This window comes from Tachysurus fulvidraco, chromosome 23 (assembly GCF_022655615.1).
Source record: "Tachysurus fulvidraco isolate hzauxx_2018 chromosome 23, HZAU_PFXX_2.0, whole genome shotgun sequence".
Lineage (NCBI taxonomy): Eukaryota > Metazoa > Chordata > Actinopteri > Siluriformes > Bagridae > Tachysurus > Tachysurus fulvidraco.
In genome coordinates this window covers 1,777,404-1,801,027 of record NC_062540.1, presented here as the reverse complement: position 1 = coordinate 1,801,027, position 23,624 = coordinate 1,777,404, and the positions used below count along the sequence as shown (strand labels likewise).

At 44.2% G+C, this 23,624-nt stretch overlaps 4 protein-coding genes across 7 annotated transcripts in view; 2 read left to right on the top strand and 2 right to left on the bottom strand.

Annotated features, from left to right (window-relative positions):
* The first annotated feature begins 327 nt into the window (after positions 1-327).
* tgm2a (transglutaminase 2, C polypeptide A) lies at positions 328-8,294 on the top strand. Its single transcript, XM_047807094.1, has 13 exons — positions 328-421; positions 2,331-2,519; positions 2,629-2,868; positions 2,978-3,096; positions 3,800-3,928; positions 4,072-4,249; positions 4,347-4,476; positions 4,597-4,700; positions 5,167-5,409; positions 5,523-5,798; positions 6,086-6,246; positions 6,336-6,472; positions 6,722-8,294. The coding sequence occupies exons 1-13, from the start codon at positions 412-414 to the stop codon at positions 6,867-6,869; spliced, it is 2,064 nt and encodes a 687-aa protein (XP_047663050.1). The 5' UTR covers positions 328-411; the 3' UTR covers positions 6,870-8,294.
* On the bottom strand, positions 8,165-13,047 carry rprd1b (regulation of nuclear pre-mRNA domain containing 1B). 4 transcript variants are annotated; one of them, XM_027165642.2, is made up of 8 exons: positions 12,831-13,047; positions 11,620-11,935; positions 11,310-11,439; positions 10,984-11,123; positions 10,038-10,168; positions 9,444-9,570; positions 9,142-9,317; positions 8,165-8,636 (listed from the first exon to the last, which is right to left on the bottom strand). In XM_027165642.2, the coding sequence occupies exons 2-8, from the start codon at positions 11,774-11,776 to the stop codon at positions 8,487-8,489; spliced, it is 1,011 nt and encodes a 336-aa protein (XP_027021443.1). In that variant the 5' UTR covers positions 11,777-11,935; positions 12,831-13,047; the 3' UTR covers positions 8,165-8,486. The 4 variants fall into 4 exon arrangements, with proteins under 4 accessions (XP_027021443.1, XP_027021451.1, XP_027021461.1 ...); XM_027165650.2 differs by having other exon boundaries at positions 10,038-10,165; XM_027165660.2 differs by having other exon boundaries at positions 11,626-11,935.
* A 72-nt stretch (positions 13,048-13,119) lies between these two features.
* tti1 (TELO2 interacting protein 1) lies at positions 13,120-21,482 on the top strand. Its single transcript, XM_027165637.2, has 8 exons — positions 13,120-13,257; positions 13,981-16,323; positions 16,432-16,602; positions 16,939-17,087; positions 17,306-17,446; positions 17,901-18,105; positions 20,083-20,170; positions 20,408-21,482. Exons 2-8 carry the CDS (start codon positions 14,028-14,030, stop codon positions 20,628-20,630), a joined length of 3,273 nt encoding a protein of 1,090 aa, XP_027021438.2. The 5' UTR covers positions 13,120-13,257; positions 13,981-14,027; the 3' UTR covers positions 20,631-21,482.
* Positions 21,483-23,092: 1,610 nt separating this feature from the next.
* LOC113655257 (V-set and transmembrane domain-containing protein 2-like protein) overlaps positions 23,093-23,624 on the bottom strand; it is a 34,150-nt gene continuing 33,618 nt past the window's right edge. Inside the window, exon 4 of the mRNA XM_047807122.1 lies at positions 23,093-23,624. This exon is cut by the window's right edge and continues 2,325 nt beyond it. The gene's annotated coding sequence lies outside the window, so the exon portion shown is untranslated.

The following is a 23,624-nucleotide window of genomic DNA, read 5'->3' as shown; positions in this document are numbered from 1 at the left end:
TATTTAACACGAACGTTTCTATGTTCTTTATTCTTAAACACTTTTACACCAGCAAAAGAAGACTGTGGTGGATAAAGACCCTTAATTTACTCCTCTCTGTACTGTACCATGTCTGACCCTGTGCTCTGACTCCAGCTTCTTAATTTCACAATACTTCTTAATTCCACAATACTGTAATTTAAATATAGCAAATGAAAGCTTCTTCTTCATCTAAAGTGCATCTGATATATTCCTGTTAGTCATCTGCTTAGCAAGACTTACCATAAATAAAGATATTTAAAGGTGACGTGCTGCAGTAAAATTAGCTAAGCCATAAATAACCCTCTTGTGACCTCAGCAGTAGTTAGCTCACAAACACACACACACACACACACTCGGAGTCTCGGAAGCTGAGCGTTACAAACTGACAGTATGGATCAAGGTAAGGTGAAAATGTTTGCCCATTTTCATGGAGCTGGTTTTATAACTGTGTAGTGCTTTGAAAAACCAGCAGAAAGGACATTAGGAAAATCTCACAGAAGAAACAGTGAATGTGGATCTTCAGGTGATATCAGTCCACCGTGAAGGAGCACCTCCAGCTTCATTTAAATACATCAACATCATGGAAATATATATATATTTTTTTTATAGTTCATTTTTTCTCGTATCGGTAATACTGCCTGAGATTGATGAAAATAAATGGAAATTAACATAACTTCATAATTATTGTGTAAATTTGATTTATTAATTAATTGATTAACCCTTGTATGACGTTCGTATTTTTGTTACTCAGCCGGTGTTCGTGGGTCTGTTTGACCCGCTGCGTTTTTGGGTTCAACACAATCAAAAATTTGATGTTAAAATACTCTAGAGATGTTTACTTCATCCCAATTACAAGCAATATAACAGAATATGGTTAATATTCGCCCTTTAACTTTATTACATCACGTTTTTGAATTAAAGCGCTGCTCGTTTTTTGTTGTTTTTTAATAAAATGTAATAAAATGAATCAACAAATTTACAAGGAAGCAAAGTTTTTCAAAACTATTGATGTTTATGAATATGGGTCCCACAGACCCGAACGACATACGAGGGTTAAACGATTTATTTAGCAATTTAGTTGTTTGACTACAGAACAATAAGAATTTTTAAAAATATATATATAAATTTTTTATTTTTTTTACTTACTCAAAAGTATGAAAGAACAGAGAATCTTATCCACAAAGAGTCTGTGTAGCCTCACCTGAGTAATTCCACCTGAGCAGGAGCCACAAGCTGATTCCAGTTGTTTAATCAGATCACATCAATTTGGGGAAGTCATGGCCTAATGGTTAGAGAGTCTGACTCCTAACCCTAAGGTTGTGGGTTCGAGTCTCGGGCCGGCAGTACCACAAGTGAGGTGCCCTTGAGCAAGGCACCGACCCCCCCCAACTGCTCCCCGAGTGCCGCAGCATAAATAGCTGCAGACTGCTCCGGGTGTGTGTTCACGGTGTGTGTGTGTGTGTGTTCACTGCTGTGTGTGTGCACTTTGGATGGGTTAAACTCAGAGAACAAATTCTGAGTATCCGTCACCGTACTTAGCCGTACGTCACGTCACGTCACTTTCACTCAATCTGCAGTCTGCTGTCAGGTGTGTCTCCTGTTTAGATGTAATAAAAGCCACCAACACACCTTTTCCCTTTGAGGAAAAGGCTAAAGACGTCTGTGGTGGAGTGACGGAGCACTAGAGTGCCATTACATTAAAAAAAACCTAAAAATTAAAAAAAAAATTATTTGCATAATTTTTGCAAGATAAACCAATATGCAAATAGTATTGAATTGGTTCGGCAGATATTCAAATAGCATGCATTTAAGTAAGGAAGCTAGTAATCAAGTATGACAGATATGCAATTAGTATCCAAATAAGGAAGTATGTGTGTATTCGGATATGCTAATAGTATTCAAATAGGCAAGAATGCTAGTATGGTGGATACGCAAACAAGCAAGAAAGGATTCCAGCGTGGTGGATATGAAGATATTATGCCAGTATTCACGTATGCTTAGACATTCTTTGATTCAGTAATTTGTACAATACATTCCATGTGCCAGCTCATATATATATCAGTAAGCTGGTCTGCAAGTATGCAAATATATCAGCGCAGACATCGTTCATACTCTCGGTACACAAATGTAAAGTATCCTTGTATGCAAGTATGCTAATGAAAGCATACTCTAGTCACATGTGAATTATACAAACGTTTTGGCTCATTTGTAATTAAACAGTTTCTATTCAGTTTGCAAGTATGGAAACTTGGAAATGTGAGTGTGCGCTAGTACGCGAGTGTGTGCTAGCCTTTCTCAATCTTCCGTAGCGCTCACAGTGCTGGAGATAGAGCGTGTTGATTTGCAGTGCACGGTGAACAATAACGAACACCACACAGAGCTGAATGGAGTAGACAGACTGATAGTGAGGAGAGGTCAACCCTTTAACATCACCCTGTACTTGCGAGCTGGCTCACACTTTCAACATGGAAGCAACATCAACCTCATCGCCACTACAGGTACGTCACTTGCTCTACAGGTCATCTCACTGGCTGGTTAGCATTGTGTAATGGATTTATGACATTGTGTGATACTTGTATTGCATTTAACCAGCTGTTTTTTTTTCAGGGCCAAACCCCTCTGAAATTGCAGACACTGCTGTCAAATTCGGACTCGGTAAATTTATATCCAAAGTCCGCTGGAGTGCGACAGCATCTGTAGCATCTGAGAGCAGCGTATCACTCTCTATTGGCTCTCATCCTGATGCCCCTATAGGGTTGTATCAACTTGTCCTTGAGCAGGTCAGCAAGGAAGTAAAGGAAGTCAACTTGGGCCAGTTTGTGCTTCTCTTTAACCCCTGGTGCAAGAGTAAGATCATTTTGGTTTGGTAAAATGTTATATTATCCTGCCCCAGATATAAAATGGTTATTAAAGTGGTGGAACAACAGGGTAACTTTCTCTTTATGGGCTGTAACAGGAGATTCTGTGTATTTGGCGAGTGAGGCTGAGAGGCAGGAGTATGTCCTGTCTCAGGACGGACTGATCTACCGTGGAAAGCCCAAACACATCACTATACTCCCATGGACCTTCGGACAGGTACTCAGTCTCTGTATTGACCAGAACAGCTTTAATGTGCCTTGACCTGTTCATCAATCCAGTAAAATTCCAGACAAGCGTACACTGAAGCTGCTCTGATGGCTTGTGGTGGCACGACCCGTACTTATGTTGTTTGTTAGATTATCATTTCATTTGCAAACTATATGTATAAACAAGGTGCCAGAAATTCTCCACTGTGAATTACTGAGGATTATTGAAATGAAGATGGTTTATAACGAGCAACACGAGTCTAAGAAGCTTTCGTGTGATATGAAATGTATCGCTGATGGCTAGTTTATCAGCTTATAACTGATGGTGTCTTGTTTGTCTGATGTTTACGGATGGATATTTTCAGCTTGCGAATGTCTCATCGCACTGCTGAATTAGGACGTGGTTCCTAGAACTTGCTCAGTCCTCAGATCTAAACCTTCTTGACCAACATTGGGATGCAAGGTTTAATTAATCTAAAAAACTGGAAACTCAGCAAAATACAGGTGTAAACAAGCTAGATTTGGCAAAAAATTTGGCTGTAAAGGATTCTTAAGATTCTTCAGGTCCAGACCCTGTAAGCCCAAAATGGTGTCTAAAGTAGAATAGGACTTGATATTATCTTGAACATTTCATCTTTAGTCCTAGATTCATGAGTTCAAGAGCTGACTGATAACACGGTATAACAAAAACATAACATACTGTTAATGTGCAGTTCGAGCCTGGTATATTGGACATCTGTCTCAGAGTTTTGGATGAAAACCCAAAGCACATGGAGGACCCAGTGAAGGACTGTTCAGACAGGAGAAGCCCTGTCTATCTGACCCGAGTCATCAGTGCCATGGTGAGCATTAACCAGCAACACGAGCACCAGCCCATACAATGTTTTATAATTTAGCTTAATGGTGTACTTTAAACCATGGGATTGTGGGATACATTTCTAATAAATATCACATTAAATGCCGTATTTCTCTCTGCCTGGATCAGATAAACAGCAATGATGATAAAGGTGTTCTGGTGGGGAACTGGTCAGGAGATTATGAGGAGGGAATCAAACCCACTACATGGAAGGACAGTGGTGCTATTTTACACCAGTGGAACCAACAGAATTGCACAGGCGTGCGATATGGCCAATGCTGGGTGTTTGCTGCTGTGGCATGCTCAGGTGATTAAAATAATCAGTTTATCCAGTTGTTACACTATTAAAAGCATTGATTTGGAGCTAACCATCACTCTTTTTCAAAACATCTTGTTGTATGCAGTGTCCCGGTCACTGGGTATCCCCTGCCGAGTGGTCACCAACTACGAATCAGCTCATGACGCAAACAGCAACTTGCTCATTGAACGCTATTACAACGAGATCGACGAGGATATAAGCGATGACTCAATATGGTGATATACCAAAATAGTCTTTAAATATAAAACAAATAATGCTTTCATGATTTTCTTATAGAATGTAGTCTTCATATTAAACTCCAGCATATTAAACTACCGCTGGCATTATCTGTGCAGGAACTTCCATGTATGGGTAGAGAGCTGGATGACTCGTCCTGACCTTAGGCTCGGGTACGAGGGATGGCAGGCCAGTGATCCCACACCACAAGGAACAAGTGATGGTAGAGATCCTCAATTAAATAAGATAAATGGACATTTGTCCATAGGGAGGCACGGTGGCTTAGTGGTTAGCACTTTTGCCTCACACCTCCAGGGTTGAGGGTTCGATTCCCACCTCCGCCTTGTGTGTGGAGTTCGCATGTTCTCCCCGTGCATCGGGGGTTTCCTCCGGGTACTCCGGGTTCCTCCCCCGGTCCAAAGACAGGCATGGTAGGTTGATTGGCATCTCAACCATGTACATACCATGTTCCTACATTCACACATACCCTAGGGGCAAGTTAGAGCTGCAAATCAAAAGGTTTTTTTTTTTAGAGGTGGGAGGAACCTTGGGACACCTGGAGCTATTCCATGCATATACTGGGACAATATGGGAAACACTGCACTGACAGAAACTGGAGGTCAGAATTAACCCAGGAAACAAAGAATATAGTAAATAAAACTGGTTCCTTTTCTTCATTGTTCAATCAGGCATGCATTGCTGTGGTCCAGTCCCTGTAAGAGCAGTGAAGGAAGGTGACCTGAGTGCAAAGTACGACGCTGCATTCGTTTACGCCGAGGTAAACGCAGATGTGGTGGAATACATAAGCCTGAGTGATGACCAAGTGGTAAAAGTAGGAGGATCAGCTACTCAAGTGGGCCAATGCATCAGCACCAAAGCAGTGGGCACAGATGAGAGAGAGGACATCACACATCACTACAAATACCCTGAAGGTAAAATGGACGTTCTATAGTGCATATTTTAAAATGGAAGTAATTTTCAAATCCCACGACAAAGGCTACCACTATTGTACTTTAGGAAAATGAAAAGCATTGATCCTTTTCAGGTTCCAAAGAGGAGAGACAGGTGTTTGAGAAGGCCAACCACGTAAACCGACTAAATCAAAATGAGGAAGTGCCCGGCCTGCACGTCAAGATAAAACTGAGCCCTGGTATGATGGTGGGTTCAGACTTTGAAGTCTATGCACGGGTCCTAAACAACACGGACACCCCAAAGAACTGCCGCCTGATGTTTTACGCCCAGGCTGTGTCATATAACGGCAAACTCGGGGAGACGTGTGGCCTGACAGAGCTCAGTGAGGTTAACCTGGCCCCGGCAGAGGGTAAGCGCCGACAATTTCACCTTGTCTATGTACAGTAAGTGCAAAAGGTAGCGACATTAAGATTACTATTTCCTTCATAAAAGAATCTGGCAGCATATTCGTTATAGGCCAGATCGTTCGATTGTGATCTCATCGTCTATATCCTCAAATTTAGGTCCTAGGTACCCATCAAGGTCTTGCCAGAACATTTCCCTTCACATTGCAATGCGATGTTGCTGAGCTTATAATACAATAATACAAGCTTAATAACATAACACAATACTGTCTATTACCTTATTGCATTTCAGGAAGTAAAGCAACACTTCGCCTAAAATATTCAGGGTATAGAAGAGCTATAACTCAAGACAGAATGATCAAACTGGTCGCTCTGCTTATCGACTTGGAGTCCAAGGAGTTACAAAGAGCAGCAAAGACCATAGTACTGGAAAACCCTTCCGTTATCATCCTGGTACGGACAACACGTTCTGTCGTTTCTGAGATTGGATGTGCTAAATTTATGTACATTAAGGAAATAATGTGAATCTGATTCCTTTGAAGGTTCTAAGGGATCCTAAAGTAGGTCTTCCTGCTTTGGTTAATGTGATCATGCAAAACCCTCTGCCTGAATCGCTGGAAAACTGCGTCTTCTCTTTACACGGAGCCAACCTGACGGACGGCACGACCATCACCAAAGAGTAGGTCGATACTCATTATGTGCCAGAGATTGTCCATAGTTCAGGAAGATCCGATTAGGGTTTTTTTAAAACATGGTACTTTATAGCTTTAATAGGACTCTTTGAAATAGAAACGGTTCAATTGTACACTGACGACACCAGTAATGAAATCAGTAAACTTGCAAACCTCTGGCCAAGCAAACTACTTGTACCAAATTTCCTTGTAATCTTACCAATTTACAATGGCATATCTGTGTTTTTCCCGCTCAGAGTTGGGACAGTCGACCCCGAGGACCTCGCGACTGCTGAATTCGAGTTCACGCCCACAGCTCCAGGAAAACGGAAACTAGTGATAAACTTCTCCTCCGATAAACTGACCAACGTGCACGGATACAGTAATATAACCATCGAAGAATAAATGCTTCGTTTGGTGCTGACCCAAACTGCTTCACGTTCGCTCGGTGCGACTTGACGGACAGAGGAGTTCGTGCTTCGCAGTTTCTCTGTAACATGAAAAGCTACGTTAGTTTTGTCCTATCGAGGTTAAGAGAGAATCGAAGCGAGGCTGTCGAGGGAACGACCGTGTTATAGCCGCAACGAGCCATCGTTACGTTGCGGTTACTCGCGAGTAACTAAGAAATCGTCGCATTTAGCAACTGATTTTATTCTTTCTGCTCAAAATGACCTCAGGATTATTAAGTCGTATTTCTTAGGTTAGGAAGGAATGCAAAGCAATGACGATGAAGCTTTTTCTTTTTAAACAGTGTACCTCTGCATTGCCTAAAGAACGTTACCAAAGGATCAAGAACCTGAAATATTACAGACCGCACCTTTAAACTTTCTCCCTTCTTCCTAAGCGCTGACTGCAGCTTCAGAGGACACCTTTAATCACAAAATGGAAGTGAAGATGGGAAAAAGGCGTCTGTTGATTGAGCGCTTTAACTGAAGAGGAAAATATTTGTGAATGTTTGAGATTCAAATGCAAGGAACAGATCCGAGTTTGTGAAAATCAGGCTGTTGTTTTTCCATTCAAACATAATTCGGAGGGGGAAAAAAAAAAAGAACAGAGACAGTTTCTTTAGTGAAAACCTGCTGTTAATGTTCATTCCAACATGTCATGAACTGTCAGCTCAAATTTGGACTGCTTTCAGTTTAGCCACTACGGGGAAGAGTTTTCGACAATTTACTATAAAACATACCTGCTTTCAGAAAGAGAAAATCCTACGTACAGTAGACACACGTGCTCACGTGAACACTAACCACAGTGCGGAGTCAGTAGCGTACACCGGGGCTGGGCGATACGAGCGAAAGTGTCATCGTTTTCTTATCTGTTCTCAACAAAGTCGGAGGCAAAAACATAGTTCATATAGAGATTTCAGGAGGGATGATGTTCCGTGATATTTAGTGCCGTTTGAAGGATAATGTTTCCTTCAAACTTATCTATTAAATAGTCATCAATATAACTTGTAAATTTTAAGTTCATTCATCTTTATACCATGGGAGGCGGAGCCTGAACAGGAAATTGATCCTGTATTTTTTTTTTTCTGAACTATTTCTGTTTCTTCAACATAAAACTTTCACATATGCACTTGAACGTCGATTTCTCTACAGAATGTAGAAGATAACACAACACTTTTGGGTATATCGCCCAGCCTTTGACGGAGACGCTCCATCCTGATGATGATGATGATGATGAAGCTGAGGGTCGGTCACTTAGCTGTGTATTTCCTTTATTTCAGCTACCTAGTCTTTATAACTGAGCAGATAAAGAAAAAAAGCAGGTCACACAGACTCCTTGTTTGATTATTAATAAGCAAATAAAGCAGTAAAACCTCCAAAAAAACAAAAAAAATCCACTAATAATGATGAGACGGCAGAGTCACGGTCACGTTCGCTGTTTGATGATTTTTTTTTCCTTCTAAAACCTGAACACAAGGCCAGAGTGTGAGGGTTTGGCCTGATATCAGCTGACCGGCTGGTGGCGGTGGAATCAGAGTCCAGACTGAGGATGGAGGGATGACGAAAGGAGAACCGGTCAGTCAGTGGAGAAGAGATCTCCAGCCGAGGGAAGAGGCGCCAGTCCTCCGGTGACGTTGGGCAGGAGCGAGAGGTCTGGCAGGCTCTGGATGTGAGACTTCAGCTCTTTGCGCACCTGAGTGACTCGCGCCAGCTTCTGCTTGTACTCCTGGAACACCACATCATTCAGAAGATGTTACTAAACTGCATTAATCCAGTTTCCATAGCAACAGCTGATAGTGATAAATGTTTACAGGAGGTAATGTGGTTCGGATGTTTTTTCAAATGTTTTTTCCTCAACGCTAAAATGAATCCTGATGAACTTTGAACGGATAAAAAGTTAATAAAAAACAATGTTCTTTACGTGATGAATAATTGATCGCTTGCCTTCGGCGGCATGGCGTCTTCCTGGTGTCCTACGTACACGTCACACTGGTGTAATAGAAATTTAACCTCGATTAAATCAATCCATTCATCGATTGTTTCGTTATGGGGTTTTACTTCACTACATCGCTGCTTCTTATAATGGATCTTGTAACAAAGGGAAATAAACGATCGCTGGGGGGAGGGAGTGCTTGATGGTAGCCGTATTGAACAGGCTGCTGTTCAAACCCCTGATTAGTGTGTGTGTGGGTGTGTGGGTGTGTGTGTGTGAGCCTGACAAGACCCTGTACCTCGAGTTTTTTCTCCCGTTCGCTCAGTGCCTCCTTCTGGCTGTTGATGTACTCCGTCAGTATGCGAGCCAGCTGCCTGCGGTCCTCCAGCTCAGCCGCGAGTCTCCCGTTATACTCCGCCAGCAGAAGACACGCTTCATCCACCGTCTTGGACAGCTTATCTGCTGCTTCCTTATCTGCACATCAAAAAAACCAATACTTACAGCGAGAAGTTAGCTGCGTGTGTATGGAACCGACAGATAAACATCCTGGTGTTTGACATGATCGGTGTCCGACTCTACGGTCTTATCCTCGAGCCTGACCTGTGATCTTCTCCAGCAGAGAGACGTCCTGCACTTCTTGAGGCAGAGAGGCGATCTTCTGGCGCACGGTGGCGTCTCCGGACGCAGCGTTCTCCAGGTCCTGAAGAGCTTTAATCAGCTCCTCCGTCTGTCCCAAAGCAACCGTTCAGCTGTTATTTCATTTGTTACTTTAATCAAACCTGTCTCATGTGAGGAGACACCAAACAGAGGTTAAGTGATTAACCAACCCAAATATTTCCATAAGACGGAGTTCAGATTACGATGCAGTTTCCTTTACTGTTAGCGGTAAAAAAAAACTGCATTTCATTTTATTCCAGTTTAGTTAAAGACCAAAGTCAATTATTTTCTTAATATAACATCTTAAGCTCCGCCTCCTGAATGTTGTTCCTCCCACTTCAGAATTGTATATTGAAGAAAATACCAATGAGATTAAAAGCAGATGCATGAAGACTGAATTCATGTATTATGTTTTTCGGTGATTTTTTTTTGTCGTCTTGTAGCAAACATCAGACACTGAAGATTTTGACTGATTTCATGTGTAATAAGTGGAAAAGTTTGTGCATCTAAGTTTTGGTCAAAACGACGTGTTTATACCAGCTGTGGGCCGATGGCGTCTGTCTCATGAGGAGAATACTGGGCCCTGTAATCATCGTCGTCATCTTCCTCTTCCTCTTCCTGAACCTTCTGGAGCGTTCTTTTCAAGCCCTTCTTCAAGCCGTCATCTGCTGCAAAACGCAACGTGAGGCACAAATAATAACATTCACAAACAGTGAAAGGAGGCGTGGCTTATGTGTGTCATCCCAGTAAAAGCAGGCGTGGCCTATATGTGTTTGCCCCAGTGAAAGCAGGCGTGGCCTATGTGTGTCTTCACAGTGAAAGGAGGCGTGGCCTATGTCTGTTTGTCGCAGCAAAAGGAGGAGTGGCCTATGTCTGTTTGTCGCAGTGAAAGGAGGCGTGGCCTAAGTCTGTTTGTCGCAGTGAAAGGAGACATGGCCTATGTGTGTCTGTCCCAGTGAAAGGAGGCGTGGCCTACGTGTGTCTGTCCCAGCGAAAGGAGGCGTGGCCTATGTGTATCTGTCCCAGTGAAAGGTGTGTCCTATGTGTGTCTGTCCCAGTGAAAGGAGGCGTGGCCTATGTGTGTCTGTCCCAGTGAAAGGAGGCGTGGCCTATGTGTGTCTGTCCCAGTGAAAGGAGGCGTGGCCTATGTGTGTCTGTCCCAGTTAAAGGAGGTGTGGCCTATGTCTGTCTGTCCCAGTGAATGGAGGCGTGGCCTATGTCTGTCTGTCCCAGTGAAAGGAGGCATGGCCTATGTCTGTCTGTCCCAGTGAAAGGAGGCGTGGCCTACGTGTGTCTGTCCCAGCGAAAGGAGGCGTGGCCTATGTCTGTCCCAGTAAAAGGACACATTTTGAACAATCAAACCAGACTGCCGGGTGTTAATAAGCTAGAAGTTTACATTAGCTTAACACCAACATAGTTCTCATACTGGTCAGTCACAGATGATACACAGAACAGTACATACAGCATGAGTGTGTGAACCAACCTGCTGCTTTCACCCTGGGGCTGTTGGAGTCCTCTATGGACAGTTTGAGCTGCTGAATGAAATCAGAGCGGTAGAGACTGCGTTCCTGCCAGATGTTCAACAACCTCTCAATGTGCTTCTTGCAGCCATCATCTGATTCTCTATACACACACACACACACACACACACACACACACACACACATACAGAGACACAGACAGGGACACAGACAGGGTTGAGGAAAAGGATATTGATTGGATAGAGTAGGATTGACAGATCTGAGAGAAAGAGAGAAACAGTGAATAGTAAAGAGAATTTCCTTCCCACAAGCACCAGGACACACTTACCTCGCTACATGAGAGCAGGCATCAACGAGGACACCTTCAAAATCCCGCGTGAACTCTGGTCCTTTCTTTTTGCTGTTCTGAATAACATCGTTGGCGAGGTAAAGGAAGGTCAACTTCCGGCTAGTTTTGGCTGAAAAACACGTAAAAAGCAAACAAACAAACAAACAAAAAACAGAATTCTAAAATGACAGGTTTACATTTAATTCCTTCAAGAAATAAAAGTATTTTAGCTGGGTCAGAAACTTTAGATGTATCAAAGCATCAGTAAACTTTTTTTAAGTGCAGTTTATAAGACAGTACTAGTACTGACCCTTACCTTTCTTCAGCTCTTTATGCCACACACGGACGATGGTTCCCGAATGCTTGCGGTGGTGTATGATCCACAGCGACAACGTCTGAACGCTCTGCTGCGAGCTACTCAGTTCTGACAGCTTCTTCTCCAACGCTGACTCAGAAAACGATGACATGATGACGTGAAATGATAAACCAAAAAATAAATTAAAAAAACAAATACAACCCTGGGGAATTTCTGGGTCTGACTGCAGACCGGCTGTGTTAATACATGTCCTGGCTGGATGAATGAATGAAGCTTGAGCTTTGCTTGAAGTGCTGGAGGAAGGTTTAGTCTGGGGAAGAAAAAAAACAAGACCACATTGTAGTCATGCATCACAATCACACAATTACAGACGTTTAAAAAGGAATTGTGAAGTGTCATTAAAAAGCATTATTGCAAATGTGATTACTGATAAGCCTTAAAGACCAGCTCAATTCCAAACACCTCCCTACTCCCCGCATACGTGCACTACGCCCCGCATACGTGCACTACGCCCCGCATACGTGCACTACGCCCCGCATACGTGCACTACGTCCCGCATACGTGCACTACGTCCCGCATACGTGCACTACGACCCGCATACGTGCACTACGACCCGCATACGTGCACTACTCCCGGTCTACGTGCACTACTCCCGGTCTACGTGCACTACTCCCGGTCTACGTGCACTAGTCCCCGTATACGTGCACTAGTCCCCGTATACGTGCACTAGTCCCCGTATACGTGCACTAGTCCCCGTATACGTGCACTAGTCCCCGTATACGTGCACTAGTCCCCGTATACGTGCACTAGTCCCCGTATACGTGCACTAGTCCCCGTATACGTGCACTACGCCCCGTATACGTGCACTACGCCCCGTATACGTGCACTACGCCCCGTATACGTGCACTACGCCCCGTATACGTGCACTACGCCCCGTATACGTGCACTACGCCCCGTATACGTGCACTACGCCCCGTATACGTGCACTACGCCCCGTATACGTGCACTACGCCCCGTATACGTGAACACTTTCTACGCCCTATCTAGTACCCTTATGGGCTTAAAACTAAGTGATTTGGGACTCAGTCCAAAGTAACGTGTGATGCACATTTTGACATTCGCCTTATTAGCTGGCAAAACATTCCACACCATGCAGAGCTTCAACAAGTGAAATATATATCAGTGAATTTTTCATACTAACAAACCTTTTTTTATGGAAGTCCAGGAAAGTTTGTTTTTTTCACTCCAGGAGAGCAGAGAAAGCTAAGCTACATTAGCAAAGATGGCCGGTTTGTCCACTCCGAGCCCGAAAAACTGTTTAAAGTTTGATCTTTCTAGTTCGCAAGCTTCAAACGTTGTCACGAACTCATGCAGAATCGTGTTAATCGTCCAAAGTGTCGTATAACGTGTCGCTAAGGCGTTTATTCAGCAGGACAACGCATGTTTATGTCGCAAACGCTTTACTCGCTGGGTAAACAAACACACGGACTCCGTCGCGTCTCGATGACGTCGACATTCACGCGACGCTATAATATACAGACCTGGATTTCAAACGTGTGGTTGTGTTTATGTTCCTGTTTGTTTTTAATCGTCACTGAATCGTGATGTTTTCATCGACGTGTCGGACTAAAGGTAAAGTGTGGTGTTGAGTTTCCTCGTTGTTTAACTACAGTGAAGATGCAGATTAGTGTTAGATCTCAATCTTAGTGTCCCATCATGTAAGATACAGTGAATGTGGTTTAATGACGTCACTGAGATTAAAGTGACCCTAAAGCTAAAATGGGGGTTTCAGGGTGAACACATATATATGTGTGTGTGTGACTCTTCCTGGACTTGTCTTGTGTCCGTCCAATGAAATTCTAGGGTGTCCTTGTACTACAAAACCAAATTGGGTGAAGTCGTAACCAAATTGGGTGAAGTCGTGGCCTAATGGTTAGAGAGTTTGACTCCTAACCCTAAGGTTGTGGGTTCGAGTCTCGGGCCGGCAATACCACGGCTGAGGTGCCGCTGAGTTGCCCACCGAACACCCCCAAATGCTCCCCGGGCGCCGCAGCATAAATGGCTGCACACTGCACCGGGTGTGTGTGTGTGTGTGTGTGTGTGTGTGTGTGTGTGTGTGTGTGTGTGTGTTCACTGCTGTTTGTGTGCACTTTGGATGGGTTAAATGCAGAGAACGAATTCTGAGTATGGGTCACCGTACTTAGCCGTATGTCACGTCACTTTCACTTTTAAATTGTTGCCCTTTAAGCATTTCACTTGCCCTTTATCTAAAGATGGGGCACTTTATATAACAAGTAATTACCATGTAATGCACTTATACATCATCTGTCTTAAATTTGTGTTGTATAATTTCAGGCGGTCGATTCATCATCTCTTAGATATAATCTCTTCACTCATGGAGGATGGCTGATTATCAGATTGATGACCCAAAGATTGCGTTTGCTTACCTGCGTCCCTCTTGTGTCCTGCTGACCAAAGAGCCTACGCTGTCCAATATAGAGGCTGTGAATAGCCAACTGCGCGGTGTTAGCGATGGAGTCCTCCAACTCCTTCAGGATTATGTCCTCTTCCCGCTCCGCTTTGTCCTCAAGACCCCTGGTGCCAAGCGTGAGGGTGTTGTGCAAGCTGTCATGGACGCTATGACTTACGTTCTGGAAAAGACTTGTATCCAGAACTGGGAATCTCTACGTGACCTCTTTTCTGAGCTTTGCCTTTGCCTCTGCTGTCCAAAAGATCCTGGAAAGCCAGCTCCATCATCAGAGGAGCTGAAGTTAGCAGTGCTACGATGTCTGGATGCTCTCATGCATTCTGCCTACGGAGATGTGGCTTTCAGGATGTACGAGCCTGCGATGCTTCCCGGACTGGGATCCGCGGTGTCGCTGTTCTTGGCTTTGGCAGAGCAAGAGAAAGCAAGAGGCGTTCAGGCAGCAGCTTTGAAGTGTCTCTTGTCTCTGTTCCTGCAGTGCGACTGCCAACAAACGCATGTAGAACCAGATGAAGAGGAAAGAAAGTTGCTTGGACGTACGCTGGCCTCATTCCTACCAGGGATCACTCGAGCATTGAGCCATGTGATTAGCGGAGACATGAGACAAGGGCATGAGGTTATAGTGAAAGCCATGAGGGTTTGGTACACCACAGTGGGCCTGGTTATGGCAGACAAACAACTTCAGAATGACAGCACAGTGAGTGAGGAATCACCCGGGTTGGGTAGGATAGGAGAGCTGGTGGTGAAAAGGACTCCGTCTTGGAGCAAGTCCACGTCTCAGAGACTTGCGTTGGCGTTGCAGAAAGTGATCTCTTCTACCACAGCGCACCAACATTGGAGAGTACGATTGGAACTGGTCAATTTGTCAGATCATCTTCTTACCCAGTGCAGCAAATCATTAACCGAATGCATTGGTCCACTTCTAGAGGCTTTGGTTGGTGCTGTCAATGATGAGGAACCTCGGGTTAAGGAGCGGTGTTCAACAGTTCTGGCTGAGGTATCTAGAAGAAACCAAGCTTCAGGAGATCAAGCTTTAACCGATACCCTGTCTGAAAACTTGCACAGCTTGGCGTCTTCTCTACCTCGACTCATGAGAACGACGGACGACAAGCGTAAACTCTTTGTTCTCACTGTCTTTCTGGGTTACCTGAAGATTCTCGGTCCTCAAGTAGATTTGGTCTTGACATCAGCGGTTCACCTTCAGCGTATCTCCAAAGCGTTAATGCAGGTGCTCGAGTTGGATGTCACCGACGTTAGGATCGTAGAGGAAAGAAGGTTTGCACCGTTATGTTCCGACTTTGCACCGGATGCCACCGAGGTGCAGCGCCAGAGGAAGTACTTTCTTTATTTTACAGACGACAAGATCTTCCTAGCGTTGAAGCGGATCTGCCGGATGCTGGGGCACTACGGAAATCTTTATTTACTGGTGGACCACTTCTTGGAGCTCTACAAGGAATCAGCGGTTTATCGCAAACAAGCTGCTCTGGTGCTTAACGAGGTCATCTGCGGGGCAGCAGGAGTTGGGAGGGAAACAGAGAATTCAGAGATTTCCAAAATAAGTCCCGAGGACCTAAAATGTGCAGTCAAATCCATTATTGAAGAATACATCAGTTTGAATAACTGGCATCTAACAACTGTAATGGAAGACTCAGATGACGACGAGCAGGAGAAACGTCATTCACCGCTCCGTTCTATTTTAAGCCGAGTCGATGGAAGCGCACACCAACTCGTGCCGACGTTGAGTTCCAAAACTCCGACGCTCCATCAGCTGAACAGCAACATTTGGCAGATCTGCATCCAGCTGGAAGGGATCGGCTCCTTCGCTTTAGCTCTGGGTTCCGATTTCCGCCTGCTTCTGATGACGTCGCTCTACCCAGTGCTGGAGAAGGCAGGGGATACTTCGCTGCTGATCAGCCAATCAGCTTTGAGTGCCATGCATGACCTTTGTGTGGCTTGTAGTTACAGCTCGCCCAAGGAGCTGGTGATCAGCAATGCAGACTACCTGCTGAACGACGTTTCCCTGAATCTGAGCAGACCCAGCGTTCACCCTCACGCCCCACGAGTCCTCGCCGTCATGTTCGCTCACTCCGACGCTGCTCTGCTGCCTCTGGTGGCCGACGTAGTGCAGGACGTTCTCACGGCTCTGGATCTGAGCTACGACCAGAGATCGCAGCAGTTCTGTGCGGTCCTTCATTCGCTAATGAAGGCGCTGAGTGAGTCTTTATCTTAGAAACATCCTGACACTTTTAACCTCATCTACCTGTAACATACACGTGTTCCCACCTACAAATCACCTGATATCTGACGTCTTTTTATCGCAGTGAGGTGGTTTAACAGCAGCGCTACAGACCTCGGCCGGACCTCGGCAGCCAGCACACACACACAGGATCTCCAGACTCTAAACCTGCGCCAGTTTCTGTTAGATTACAAAAAGCAGAAGGAGTTGGCTGAGGGGATCGGTGCCGAGGAGGAGGAAGAGGAGGAGGATGAAGGTGAGAGCGATTTATCTGCTAATCTAAAACAGTTTCTCATCTTTATCTTATTCTAGTTATATTATTGATTCATTCAGTGTTTGTTTGTTTGTTTGTTTGTTTTTTTATTCATCAAAGCTGTTTGATGCATCTTTTTAGCTGTGAGTCTAATATTGTTGTTTATCTTGTATTTATTTTATGTTTTTTTTTTTCATGTATCGATTCATCAATTTGTTTTTGTTTCGTTTTGTTGCTTATCGTGTTTATCTTATTTTCTTGTTTATTTAATTTTTAATAGTAACATTTTAAATTTTTAATAGTAACATTTCGACATTTGTGTTCCTCGGTTTACTGAAGCACCTCCTGAGGTAAAAGAGGACGAGGAAGAGGACGAGGAAGGCCCTGACATGAAACCAGAATTGCCCTTACACGTGTCTCTCGCCAAAGACGTGATGGAGCGCTGCGTTCACCTGCTGTCTCACCCCAGCCTGGGAATACGACTGAAGGTAGCGTACAGAACAACCACAGAGAACATTAGAGAACTTTAAACCACAGTGACATTCAGTTCTATATTCTGATTGGTCAGAAGATGTTGGTCCTTTTTTTTTTTTTTTATAAAAGCTCCACAGATGCTAATTCCAAAAATATGATGGGTTGCTCTTTAATATATAAAAACTGTAATTTCTGTGTGTGTGTGTGTGTGTGTGTGTGTGTGTGTGTGAAGGTGTTGGACATTGTTGAGATGTGTGTGATTGTGCTGTCTGAGATGGAGAACGAGCTCTTACCCATGGTGCACCTCTGCTGGCCAGCACTTCTTCAGCGCCTCACCAATGATGACCCGCTCGCAATACCCCGAGCTTACAGGGTACAGAACAGTGTGTGTGTGTATATGGTGTGTGTGTATATGGTGTGTGTGTATATGGTGTGTGTGTGTATATGGTGTGTGTGTGTGTATGGTGTGTGTGTATATGGTGTGTGTGTATATGGTGTGTGTGTATGGTGTGTGTGTGGGTGTGGTATATGTGTGTGTGTGTGTGTTGGGTGTGTGTGTGTGTGTATATGGTGTGTGTGTGTGTATATGGTGTGTGTGTGTGGGTATGGGTGTGGTGGGTGTGGAATGTGTGTGTGTGGGTATGGCTGTGTGGTGTGTGTGTGTGTGTGTATATGGTGTGTGTGAATGGTGGGTGTGTGTGTTTGGTGTGTGTGGTGTGTGGGTGTGGAATGTGTGTGTGGTATGTGTGTGTGTGTGGGTATGGGTGTGGTGTGTGTGGGTGTGTGGTGTGTTCTGTATCTATACACTCATCTCTGTCTCTCTGCAGGTGTTGTGTGTCTTGGGTGAGACATGCGGAGACTTTCTGAGGAAGCGAGTGTCGAAAGAGGTCCTGCCTCGGCTCACGTCGTCACTTTCACGTCAGGCAGAGACGAGCGCTCGCTCCGGTCCGATGTACACACACACACTCGCGTACAAGCTGCAGCTTGCCGTGCTACAGGGACTCGGACCTCTGTGTGTGCGACTCGACCTGGGTAAGGCGTGGAAAATGAGGCGTGGACCCTGTGAATGTCAGTCATGGTGAAGAAGAAGGAGGCGTGTCCTAACTGAATGTCAGTGCTAGCGAAGGAAAAGGAGGCGTGGCCTCAGTGAATGTCAGTCTTAGTGAATGACAAGAGGCATGGCTTATGGATCTCTTTGTAGAAAAAGTAGGTGTGTCCTAAGTGAAGGTCAGTCCTGGTGAAGGTGTGGTCTCTGAAGTAGACAGAGGTGTGGCCTATATGTACAATCGATTTCTGTAGTTTATGTACCGTGCTGCAGTGACATTGTTGCTCCACTAGATGGCAGACTCGTACCACTGCTGAGGCAAACACCAGCACAGCTGCAGTGAACGCTGCCTGTGCATCTCAATGTGAAGTACAACACACGCACACACACACTCGTCCCCTGGGTGTCTCCTCACTCTGGAGCGCAGACGTCAGGAGCTCACACACTTCAGCATACACACACACACACACACACACACACAGTTTGATGTGTGAGAAAGATAAGAGTGAGAGAGATTAGAAGTAGATGATCAGAAGGCTCTTGAAAGTGAGTGTCTCACTGAAATGGCCTGGAGCCAGCGGAGGAATGAGATGTTTACTGCAACAGTCCGTAATGAATTTTAATTCCTGACCTCTGGAGACATCAGCGCTGTTTCACTGCTTTGTTTAGCTGGAGGAAAAGGCGGGAATGTGTTAAAACACACCTTAATGAGTGGCTGAAACCAGCTGAGGGGAAGCAGACCACCAGAAAACGTGGGAGGCTTTTGTGTGTGTATGTTAGTGTGTGTGTGTGTGTGTTTGTGTGTGCTAGGATGTTCACAGTCGCAGCTCATAATGCCGAGCCTCAGCTCAGAGAATGCTGAAAGGTTAGAGACACACAGAGTGTGGGGGGTTTAAAGGAATAGAACGAAGGCCAACAAAAAAAAAAGCACACAATATTTCCGTCAGCATAAAATATCCTCCGTTACAGACGTTTCGCTTTCCGGCGCTCGCGTTAGCACAAGTCGTACGCGCGTGACAAGACACAGCGATGTTTCAGGTGAGATTCTATACGAGGTTATGAGTTACGACGATCCGTTGTGGAAATATCGTGATACAATATTTTTGTCATGTTGCACAACCTGTAACTGAACACAACCCAAACACAACCACTTTTCTGTAATCATGATTTATTATTTCCGTCATGACTCTGGTGGAAGGCAGCGAGAGTTAAGTTGAACAGCTGTTTGAAGCCATTAAGCAATGATCATGATATGAAAACGTGATCCAGCACAGGCCTGGTGATCTGGGATACGACAATCTCTAATTAAATTTGACCCAACGATTAGCAGACTCATTATCTAAGCTAGAGATTAATGAGAAACTTCTCTTTGGGACAGAGCGGTCTCACGCCTCGCTGATGACGGCACGGTGAAGGTGTAAGTAAGACTTGCTCTGCTGTATGGGTTAGAGACTGTAGCGGTGAGGAAAAGACATGAGGCAGAGATGGAGGTAGCAGAGATGAGGATGTTGAGTTTCTCTTTAGGAGTGATGAGGATGGACAGGATTAGGAACGAGAGGGACGGCTCAGGTTGGCTGGTTTGGGGACAAGGACGGAGAGACTAGATTGAGATGGTTATATTGGTAGAAGGATGTTGGAGATGGAGCTGCAGGTAAGAGGTCAAGAGGAAGGCCAAAGAGGAGATATATGGATGTGTTAAATGAGGACATGAAGGTAATTGGTGCGATAGAATCCGAGGATAGAGTTAGGTGGAAACAGACGCTGTGGCGCCCCCTAACGGGAAAAGCTGAAAGTAGAAGTAGTAATATTAACGAGCAACTGCACACAGGAGAAGAAGTCTGGGTCTCAGTAGAAGCTGGTGCAGGTTTATCACCGTTAATTAACTGTTATTAATCTGATTGTGTTTCTGTTATTGTGTTTGTGTGTGTGTGTGTGTGTGTGTGTGTGTGTATGTGTGAGAGCAGTGGACTCGGACTTGGACCGTATCTCAGAAGCCTGTCTCCCCTACCTGAGCTGCAGACAGCCAATCAGATTACAGGAAGCTTGCCTAAGGTAACCTGTTTAAGTCACACTGCAGTGTGTGTGTGTGTGTGTGTGTGTGTGTGTGTGTGTGTGTGTGTGTGTGTGTGTGTGTGTGTGTGTGTGTGTGTGTGAGAGAGATGAACCAGATTCCTGTTGACATTCCATCACTGCCTCTGTGGCGTTCTGGGTTTTATGCGCCCTGATATCCGTTACCTCAAGCGCCTTTATTCAGTTCAAGTGGTCTAGTTAATATGTTTACTTTGACAGTGTTTTCCGCCACGTGATGCAGCTGGACCCGGATGCGTGCTGGTTCTCCCTGAGCGAGCTGTGCTGTCCCGAGGCGTACGAGCCGCCTCACACACTGCTGTTCCCCGTGAAGCTGAGCGGGACGAGCCGAGCGAAGAGCGAATACACACACAACGTCCTCCAACTGCTGCGTGAACTCCAGCCATCACGGGAAGAGCAGAATCCTCACACCAGCACCGATTAACAGCTCTGTACTATTGACCCCTTTACAGTTATAAACTCCTGAAGACTTGGAACTGATACTGGAGACTCCTTCCTTAAAATATTTAAATAAACACCTGACAGAAACCATCACCATAAACCTGTGTACACTGTTCTTATAGACAATAAATCAACATCTTCTGACCAATCAGAATCAGGCAGTTACTGACAATGATATTAGCACTATTTGCATTTTCAGGTCATATTTAGTTTCAAAATAGTTCCCTACTCTATAAGTGCAGTACATAGTCTATGTAGCTTACATAGTGTTCCCTAGTGTATAAGTGCAGTACATAGTCTATGTAGCCTACATAGTGTTCCCTACACTATAAGTGCAGTACATAGTCTATGTAGCCTACATAGTGTTCCCTAGTGTATAAGTGCAGTACATAGTCTATGTAGCCTACATAGTGTTCCCTACACTATAAGTGCAGTACATAGTCTATGTAGCCTACATAGTGTTCCCTACTGTATAAGTGCAGTACATAGTCTATGTACCCTACATACCCAGTACATAGTCTATGTACCCTATATACCCAGTACATAGTCTATGAACCCTAGTGTTCCCTACTGTATAAGTGCAGTACATAGTCTATGTACCCTACATACCCAGTACATAGTCTATGTACCCTACATAGTGTTCCCTACTGTATAAGTGCAGTACATAGTCTATGTACCCTACATACCCAGCACATAGTCTATGTACCCTACATAGTGTTTGCCTGGGAAGGACTTTGGGCTTACCCATTAGTCCTGGGAGACCGTATTTTCAATGTATAAATGCTAATGTTTTGTCCAACTGCTTGTACGTTTTATAATAAACGTGAATTCTTTGTTTCGTGTTATTTATTTGTTACACAGCCTCACTGTCAGTGTTCAGAGCGACCAGTCGTGTTCTGTGACCACGCTCGACACCCGTGTGGGCTCTGAGGCGTCGCCTCCTGACATCTTAATGCATGTTTCAGCCACAGGCAAAGAAGCCTGCCTCGTGCACTTTGTGTTAGCGTGCTAGCGCTTTATCTGCCGCTATTTATCCTGCTGCCAAACCCGAACGGCTCGACCATTACTCATAAAGGGCCGGTCAGGCTTGCGCATTCCTCTCGAGCGTGACTGATAAACCAGCGCGCTAGTTTCATTACACAGGGGTTCTGCGCGGTGGCATGGCAGTCATGTGACTGATTAGCAGCCATTAAGGACAACAAAACAGCTGCAGTGGCAGGATGACGGAGGAAAGTGGTGTTGATGGAGCAGGTGGCGAGGATCATGAGCATATGATTAGCGTGGTGTCACTCTTTACTGCTGGGTTTCTGTGGAGATTAAACGAACCGGTCCATGCGTACAACTTCCGAGCGCTAACAGTAGAGTAACCGTAATTAAGGGCTCACTTTAAATTCGGCCTTTAATCCGATATTTCATCATATACGTTTGTTCTGGGCTTAAAGTTCCAGTAGTTTCCTCCCAATGCTTTATTTCCCCAAACACACACACAGGCTAAAACAAATGAGGCCCCAGAAGAATGTTTTAGCGGTATGAAGGCAGATTAAGCACATTCTCTGCTCCTGGAGATACAATACGAGCTCTAATCCATCTTAATTGATCCATCTGATTAAGGTCTACAGGAGCATCAGAGCCAGTAGAGTCAGCCATTAATTCTGTACACTCGCTGCTAACAGCTAGTAAAAGAAGCCTGTGGACTGGTCGTAGCGCGAGTGTCTGGTTAATTCGAATCTTAGCTGTTTTGAAATGCTAATCCTTTCTAACAAGACTTCTGTGTGTTCAGTGATGTGGAATAATTAGCTAGCTACAGACAATGGCAGTACAAGCATTACATTTATTTAACAATTATGGTAGTTTTTTTTTTATGAACTAGCTTTTTTTTAATCTAATCAGCTAGTCAGATATCTCCGAAAATAACGTTTTCTTTTAAATCTCTTTATGAAACATTCTCCAATGCTACAAAGACAATCCCGCTATTGAACATCTTCAGTTGGACAAAGTAGCTTTAGTTTAGTTATTAACTCAGTTACTTCTTGTTAGTTAAGTTAAGCTAGCCGCTTCATCAGCAGGGAAGTTTAGCTATAGCTTAGCTGTTTTATTTGCTTTAAGGAACACCTAGCTTGAGTACAAAGGTATGCTAACAATGCTAACCAGCCATTGTTAGCATAGCTTGTAGCTTGAGTTATAAAGGTATGCTAACAATGCTAACCAGCCATTTCTAGCATCCTTTCCCTTTCAGTGAGTTTGTTTTATTTATTTGACCACCGCTTTACACAAGAAAGCAGAAAAGCGCACGTCCTTAAATATTGGCACCTCTTTACAGTGTATAGCCATCTTCAGCTAGCTAATTTTTGTGTGTTCAGACCGTTTCTTTTTATTATGTACGTCTGATTTTTAAGTATTTATTCATTCAAAAGTGTCTGAGAAATAACGAATGAATGCAGAAAGTCAGCGTATAACTCAGTGTTTTGTTTTTTTATTTGATAAAAGCATACATTTAAGATGAGACCAACACTCTGGAGAATATTCAAACATGTACTTTTTTTTTTTTTTTTTACATTTAGCTCTTACAAAAACAGAAAGCATTAAAAAAAAAAAAAAAAAAAAAAAAATCCAGAAATGAGGGCTTCATATAGAGCTTTACATTTCAGTCATAGACAAAGAACGAAAAAAAAATGATAGTAATATATTACAGTATCCCGAACGTCCACCTCCGTCCGGGAAGCCCCCGGCGTCCGAGGCCTCGCAGAAAGGCTTTAATCATTAAAAACTCTATTTTATTTATCGTCTAAATGGATGATTTGGGTTTATAGGAGACGTGTTCATAAAAGTGCAGCTAATAAAGTGACAGCAAAGAAAGTTTTGGCCCCCCTCTGACCCATGTCATATTTACACTGTGAATAAAACAGGACACGATATAAAGGTCGGTATGTGTGAGCCACCTCAGGTCACCTTTCTTTTCTTTTTTTTTCTTTCTTTC